At 35.9% G+C, this 8,149-nt stretch overlaps 1 protein-coding gene across 1 annotated transcript in view; it reads right to left on the bottom strand.

Moving 5' to 3' along the window:
* Nucleotides 1-7,647, bottom strand: part of LOC113812187 (pre-mRNA-processing factor 39-like) — a 43,182-nt gene extending 35,535 nt beyond the window's left edge. Inside the window, exons 1-3 of the mRNA XM_070133547.1 lie at nt 7,411-7,647; nt 2,804-2,968; nt 2,241-2,417 (exon numbers count right to left, since the gene is read on the bottom strand). Coding sequence (XP_069989648.1) covers nt 2,241-2,417; nt 2,804-2,968; nt 7,411-7,647 — 579 coding nt within the window. The remainder of the gene's footprint in view (nt 1-2,240; nt 2,418-2,803; nt 2,969-7,410) is intronic.
* Nucleotides 7,648-8,149: the final 502 nt, after the last annotated feature.

Genomic DNA, 8,149 nt, shown 5'->3' with positions numbered 1-8,149 from the left:
ACTGACTAATAAACCAACCCAATCTAACATCTCAAGTTACCATGACTAGGATTGCCCTTCGGAGCTCCGACCCCAAAACCACCCACATGAAACATTCTCTTGTACGGCAAGACAGAGCTGCGTTCACACCGTAAAATATTAAACCAAATACCTCTATATCTGGAAACGTCAAACTTTCGTTTCCTTCTTTCTCCTGTCTGGCTTTATTTTGATTGTAATTGTTTTTTGCATTTGGGGCACTTGAAGAGTTCAGGAATTAAACTGGGATGGCTACTAAAGTCTTTTTCTTCTTCGTTGTCACTGTATAATCTTAAGAATAACCCAGAATCAACACAACACTGGAAATACAACATTTCTTATAGGCCTTCTGCCACTGAATGGCCAGTGAGCTGTCGAACTTCATGGCTGAAAGTGTGAAACACACAATGCGCCTATCATTCTAAATAAGTATATATATAAATCTTAAAATGTGTAAATGAAGTATAACATTAATGATAGACTTTAAAAGCATAAAAGTGTAACAGCAGACACTGCTACTTACCCAAATATCGTTTTGACAAGCACGTAGTAACACAAACTACTTTGGATATCGCAGGAGTTATGTAACCTGTGTTATGCTATTTCTGGCATGGTAAACAAAATGAATCTTAGAATCTGAGCCTTGATAGGCAGGGTATATTTTTGTCATTTAGTGGCGACTATGAGGCTGGTGCTGCTTAAACTATTTTGTATCCTATTCTATTTCTTCCACTTTATAAGATGGCAGTCATCATTTCCCTCTATCTCCGAGAGTTACTATAAGTAACTTATACCCTGTTAGCAAGCAATATGTGGCACTCTTTTCTGCAAGAAATGACATAGGTATTTACCTATCAACAAAATTAAATAGTAATTGGTCAACTTTAAGTTCTGATTTTTAATAATAACAAAACTGTTTAACAAGAACTAATAAAACTATAAATAAAATATATGAAAGATTAACAATAAAAGTAGAGAAGGCATGAATGAGAATGAATATCTTAATGCAAGAGAAGTAACTGACCAGTTTCCATTATATCTTCGTCAGAAATACATCTGCACCTTTTCTACATTTTCCAATAATAACAGTAATAACAGTAATGATATTGAAAATGGCAATGATAATACTAACATTAAGAACCCCAATAATAATAAACAATTATGATTATGTTGATAAAAAAAAAAGATGATATCAATAATGTCAATAATAACAATAAAAACAATATTAATAACAACACAAACAATAACAACAACAACTACAAAAATAATAATAATAATGATAATCAAAACAATTATAACAATAATAATGATGATAATAATAGTAGTGATAATAACAATGACAACAATAATAAAGATAAAAGTAGTAATAATAATAATGAATAATAACAATAACAATAACAAAATCAATAATAATAATAATAATAATAATAATAATAATAATAATAATAACAACAATCATCATCATCATCATCATAATAACAATAATAATAATAATAATGGTAACAATAACAGTGAAAATAACAAAAATACCAACAACAACAATACTAAGAAGATTCATACCCATAATAATAATTACTATCATTATTACCATTATCAAATTATTACAATGATCATATTGTAATTATCATATCATTATCATCTTATAACTATTATCATAACCAAAAAAAAAAAAAAAAAAAAAAAAAAAAAAAAAAAAAATCCGTACACAACTTTTCTCCCAAAATACAAAAATTACAAGAACTTGTTTAATGCATTCTCTGAAATAGTAAAGTTACTAGTAAAAAAATATACATATAAGAATATCTTGATGCAAACCTGCAAATATCAGCAATAAAAAATCAATAAATAAAGAATAAGAATAATAAAAAAAAAATGTTGGGCTGTTATTCCACAAATCAGAATCAATAAAAATTATCCACTACATGATAGTGAACACTTCAAATTTAAAAGAGTTCTTATAATTAAATAATCTCTGAAGCTACTATCTCTGTCAATTCAAAATCAATCCATGGCTTATATGGGATTGCTGTCTGACTTAATGAAAAAAAGAGAAAAAAAATGTAGGATGATTTACTTAGTCCTACAAGAGTTGCTTGAGTATTGGTCTAATTTGACTCTTTCCAGAAAATTATAAAAATATGATATTCTAACTACAGGTAACTTATAAAAGTTACTTGTCAAGAGCCAAGCATTCAGAGATTCTAGACATAAACAAAACTCACCACCTGATCAATATGCTGAAGTAACAATGTCCAGGCTTGGAAGTCATTTGGGTTGTCATTCACATTCTTCCATAGCTTATCAACTTCATTGGTGCGTTTCTTTGATGCAGGTTCATCATCACTGGGAGTTGCACTTGGGGGACGTTTGCGCATATTTTCTTCATCAGTTTCTTTCATCTGGAAGGGTGACATTTAAAATTACAATAGATTTCAATACATCTAATCAATTATGAAAGCACATTAGAAGAACAATTAATTATTAAAATATCATACATATATTATACATATGTTTATATGTACATACAAACATACAGACTTGCATACACTCTTATCCTATATATATTGTCTCATGTGCAACAAACATTTGTCACATAAAATAACATTTCTAACAAAGTTCTAGATTTTGTTGCTATATACATTGTTTTTTTTCATTAGTTTACCTAACTAATCCTGATAATGTAATGGGACAGTTACTCTACAGTACCAAATTTGCTGCTTCCCCTCCAGTGATGTGAGGAGTATTGTACATCTTACCGCTAAAACCAAAAACAGTTAATAAATACCTCTTCTTCTTCTTGTTCCTCATTGTTCTCATAGGATTCTGGCTGAATGCCCTCAGGAACCTGATCTGAGTCTTCACCATCCAGTATTTCCTCTCTGATCATGTCACTTAGCATGTCTGAATCAGGCATACCAAGATTACTGTGATCATCCATATCCATCTTGTTCTGAAATAAACAAATAAATCATATCAACACCATCATTCATGAAACTTAAATGTATTGTAGATAGACATTACATATCATACTTTGGACTTATGACCAATGCAGCACATTTCAGAATAACAAAGGTGTAAAACATGCATCACCCACATGACAAATATGCACTTTTTGGTATTACAGGAAAGGTCAACAAACATCCACTTCATATATTCTAGTCTGATAGCATATAGACTGGTTCCTTGTTTGGAAATAAACCTCCAGGATTTATTACCATTCATATATGCTGTGCCACAACTAATAAAGCCCCCTGTAGTAGTCTTCCTACCATATTTGCACAGGAAGTGTTGTACTGAGGATTCACTGTCTTGAATCATTTGGCAGAAAACATTGCACAGAATATGCAAAATGAAATCATTCTCACTTACAATTGGCCTTATGTTGTTTTGCTGGCTTTAACTGAAAATCCAGTATTTTGTTACAATTATAACCAAAATGTGTCAATCACATGTTTATCACCCTCAAGAAAATGTTAGAGGAGCCTGCAGGTGGATCAAGACTGCCACTGCCACTTATGCAGGATGCCTACATAAAGCAGAACACTATATGTGAGCTCCTCTCTTTCACCATAGTCTGTGATGCTAATTTGCATTTTTTTTCTTCTACTTTTTTTAAGCTTTTTAGTTAACTGTTTCCGTGAGTGATGGCTACAGGGTAAACAATTTCTTTAAACCTAACTTTCCAGTTTACAATGAAAATACGATCATAAGTCATAGAAGGAAGTTTCCTTATGCACTTACGAATGGAGGTGTCTATAATTATATAAGCAAAGCAAAGGAAGAACAGCTTTAATCTTACAATGCCCTATCGGTCAATCTTGTACAGGTCTACCTCCTCTTAACACACAAAGCAACACCATGCACACACACTACATAACAAACACATTTTATTGTCTCCCAAGTATGATATCCACTTTTAAGGTAAGTTAAAGGCAAATTTCTTGATCATGAGAAGATATTGAAGAATGAAGTTATGTTCACTCTACTATGACCTTACTTGATATCCTGTTTCCTTAAGTTTTCAGTTTTTTTTTCTTTCTAATAACATCAATATCGATCCAGTTGTTGCTATTACCAACATTATAATCATTACAGTATTATGAACAATCCTTACAGCAATATAAAATAAAGAATATTTCTAAAATAAAGGAAAAGGATAAACAAGTAAGTAGGATTAGAAAAATAACTGCTTGGGATTTAGCATCTGCATAAGAACAATTATCAAACTGAAGCCAGAGTACACATCGCATGTACATACATCACGTTTTCTGTGTAGCACTTTCAACCAACCTGGATACATTTTCGATTAGTAATTCTTAAATCCTTTATCTTATCACATTTCCTCTCTTCCTTTTAAGCTTATACATTATTATTGGTCATTTATCTAATGTCTGTATTTTCTGATTGGATAACAATATAAATCAATTCCGTTGCGACAAAACGCAAAAATTAAGTAGAAAAGTTGGATGCAATTTTTAAAAATCACTTTTTAAGAACACCTGGTTTGATAATAGTAAGCTCAATTTTGAAACTAATTTAAAATTTGTCAATTTGTATCTGAGAGTGAGGTTTTCATAGGAATCTTTATAGAGCAAATTTAACTTTCCAAACAAGACTATTTGCGATTGGGCAAGCTTCTGTTGAAAGGTTTTAATTCTTTGGTGCACTGAAAATCAATCCAACAAAATTGGTGGGTTGGGAAATTGTTGAGATTGATGAATCTAAATTTGGAAATGGAAAATATAATGTTAATTGTTATTGAAGGTCAGTGGATTGATTCTTAAAGCAGTATGCCGTAAGAGTAGGGTTTTTTTTCCTCGTACCCGTGGAGGCGCGTGACATGCTCTCTTTGCATAACGTCATTAAGGAGTATATCCACCCCGGGACAACAATCATTAGTGACTGTTGGAAGGCATGCAACAGTCTTGAAAAAGAGGGCTATCAACATTTAACTGAGAATCATTCATTATGATTTTGTTTACCCTGACAAGGCACACACTAATATGATCGAGCGTAAATGGAGGGGGGCCAAAGCCAAAGTGGCCCGCTTCTGCAAGAGGGATTACCACTTCGCTGTGTATCTGGCTAGGGCAATTTTTCTTTTGGTCTACTCAGTGGAGAACAAATGTTTCCATCAGTTCCTCCTCGCTGCAGCTCATCTGTGCCCTCCACACTGACGGTGTCACAAATATTGTTTTAATGTTATATATATATATATATATATATATATATATATATATATATATATATATATATATATATATATATATATATATAACCTGACATCGTGCTATTAAGAGGGGGGGATACATTGGATAGGTTTCAGTATTTGGGTTCACTTGATAACTACAGTTTTTGTTATTTTGTTGTAAACTTTGGTCTGTGTTTCAGATATCAAGTTTGTATGCATTGCATTTTACACTTGTTTACTTTTGAGATATTTAATTTGTTGTCCATCGGACAAAGTTTGGCTCGTATATCTGAATAAACGGCCTTACTATGGTTTTCTGGATACAAAGTTTGGCTCGACTTTCAGAAAATTATACTTCTTAAAAGGTATTTATTTTCTTTCGACATTTACAGGTTGATACTGACATCAAGCCCCAACCCATTTAGTTGCTTTGTGAAATCCATTATCCACACTCACCTCCTCCTCACCTTTTGGAACTTAGTCTCAGGGAGGGTGCATCGCTATTACTTTATTATTAGCAATTACCCAATGACTTCAACTTCTCATCTTCTACAACATCTTTAATTTGTCCAAGAGTATACACCAATATTACACTCTAGCAATATCACTCACATGGCCCCCAATGAGATAAAAAATATTTTTCACATTTACTGGCAAAACAGATGTGCAACCAGGCTACACAGGAACCATAAATAACTAATGCTTTATGTTGATGTACAGCAATTCCACAACAATTAACCTAATAAAAATGAGTGCTTTGTGCATCATACTAGATGATGTGCCGAATAGCGTTTGCGGTCAGCTGTTTCAGGGAAAAATTGGAAGTTTGGGAAGTATGTAATTCCCCTACTCTCTGCAACTTGGCTCTTTGCCAGTGAATGAGGCTAAAAAGCAACTTTAAGCCTATTTCTGGGCGGTCTTAATTCCTCAATAACTGAAGTAATGGCCAAACAAGGACTTTAAGCCTATTTCTAGGCGGTCTTAATTCCTCAATAACTGCAGTAATAGCCTAACAAGGTACGCCATGGCACAACCGCCCATGACAAGGGGTTAAGTATCACTCCATCTCTATAGGACTCTCCAGGAGGTTATCTACAATAGGATGACTTGGGCAGCTTTCCTACTTAACAATAAATTAGAGCAAGGTCTACCAGCTTTATCATGCTCTGTCATGGAGACTTGTTAACTTTTTCTGGAGTCAAAGGTGCAGAAGCCACCAACAGATGGGCAATTTTCTTGAACAGGTCCAGACTTTAAAATTTACCAACTCTGGTATCAACGGTTTCCTTGTGATGTCCAGTACGTAATTATGATAGTTTTAGCAACCACTAGACATCATAGCATTGTTAATGAACCCAAAAGTTAGGGTAGATTAACCCGTCAATGACTGGCATCACACCGATGAGACAGAGAGAAAAAGGGGTACTTGTCACTGAGAGAGAGACTCCATCAAAGAGACTAGGTCCAAAAACCAGGGTATCATGCAAACCCAAACACCAAACCTAACATTTCCTACCTTCTACTTATTCTCTAGATAGAGGGTCAGGCCCATATGTACCCCCACTTATTAGCACTTCGTGCCAACCTTTAGAAAATGGACATTAAGACCTCTGGCTGTGTGAGGGTGTTGTGGACTTGGGTCTCTGAGCGGTGATATGCAGCGGATATTTTCTTCATTTAGCGGTAAATATGAGGCCACTGCAGCTTAAACTATGTTATTCCTTATTCTATTTCCTACACTCTATAAGATGCCGTTATCCATTTCCCACTATCTCCGTGCGACACTTTCAGTACCCTAGCCTTTACGCAAAAAGAATAATAGCCAGTGTCTTTCATGCGAGAAGATTGCGTTTTTGGGTTACCCCAAGGTAGGTGTGCATGTATGGCACAGACGCTAGTGGTGGCTACTCAGGTGTATAATACGATCTTACCATTCCTTTCTCACTGAGTAACTGACGCAAACGCAAACCATTTATCCGTGAGTGTTGTCATGGCTCCTCCAACAGCTGCCCCCTGCTCTACACTCCCTGACCCTAAAATATCAAGAGACAGCCTGGCTTTCCAGCTGTAAGTGATCCCTCACCGTTGTGGCCCCAGTCCCAGTCCTCTAACTCGGACCTCTGAGGACCCCCAGCAGCCCCAGGGGCGCCTCTCTCCCTCTCTCACAAACACCTCATACATTCGTTGCTTCCGTGACTCACACACACAAGCTCCTCCTGCAGCCCCTGTCTCCCGAGCCCCAAGGGACTGTCACGCCGCCCTGCTCCCTCGGGCGAGGAGGCCCTGGGCGCGATGCTCGCCCTTGGCCTCCCGGAATTCCTCGCCCAATTAAAGTCCTCCAAGCAAATGGCTTTCCCGGAGCATTCCTGGCCACTGACTCCCTCCAAGTTCCACCTCTGCGCAATGTGCCTGAACACGAACGCCACAGTCCGCATCATACTTACAGAATTGTTCTCGGGCGACTCAAAATAGGAGCGTTTTTCACCTTATGCGAACTTCACCACGTCCGACACTGCGAAAATGGCGTCGTCTCTGGGGATACGGGCTCTCGCATTTCCTGCTCTCGATGTTTTTCTTTGTTTTAGCGTTGGTGTACAATATAACTGTGTCAAATAAATGTCTGAATGCTATTAGGATATTTTCACTCCTGTCTACTACAAAAGATTAATCTAACAAATTCCAGCATAATTCTTTTAAGCCCCGATCTCCTTTCAACGTATGAGACAATCAATGTTATTTCGTAATAAGAAAACTGTTCAGAATGTTATGTGTAAACGAATTTAATTCTCTGATTGAAGAACTAAGTCTAATTGCAAAATGTGATGTGTACGATTTCATGGCCGAAATTCGAATAGGCCTACCTCGTGCAAAAGCAAGCACATGCTCCGCTCTCTCCCTCCCTCCCCCCCTCTCTCTCTTCTCTCTCCCCTCTCTCTCTCT

This window comes from Penaeus vannamei, chromosome 19 (assembly GCF_042767895.1).
Source record: "Penaeus vannamei isolate JL-2024 chromosome 19, ASM4276789v1, whole genome shotgun sequence".
In the NCBI taxonomy this organism is placed as follows: Eukaryota; Metazoa; Arthropoda; class Malacostraca; order Decapoda; family Penaeidae; genus Penaeus; species Penaeus vannamei.
The sequence above is the reverse complement of the archived record's forward strand: the minus strand, read 5'-3'. Positions and strand labels throughout refer to the sequence as shown.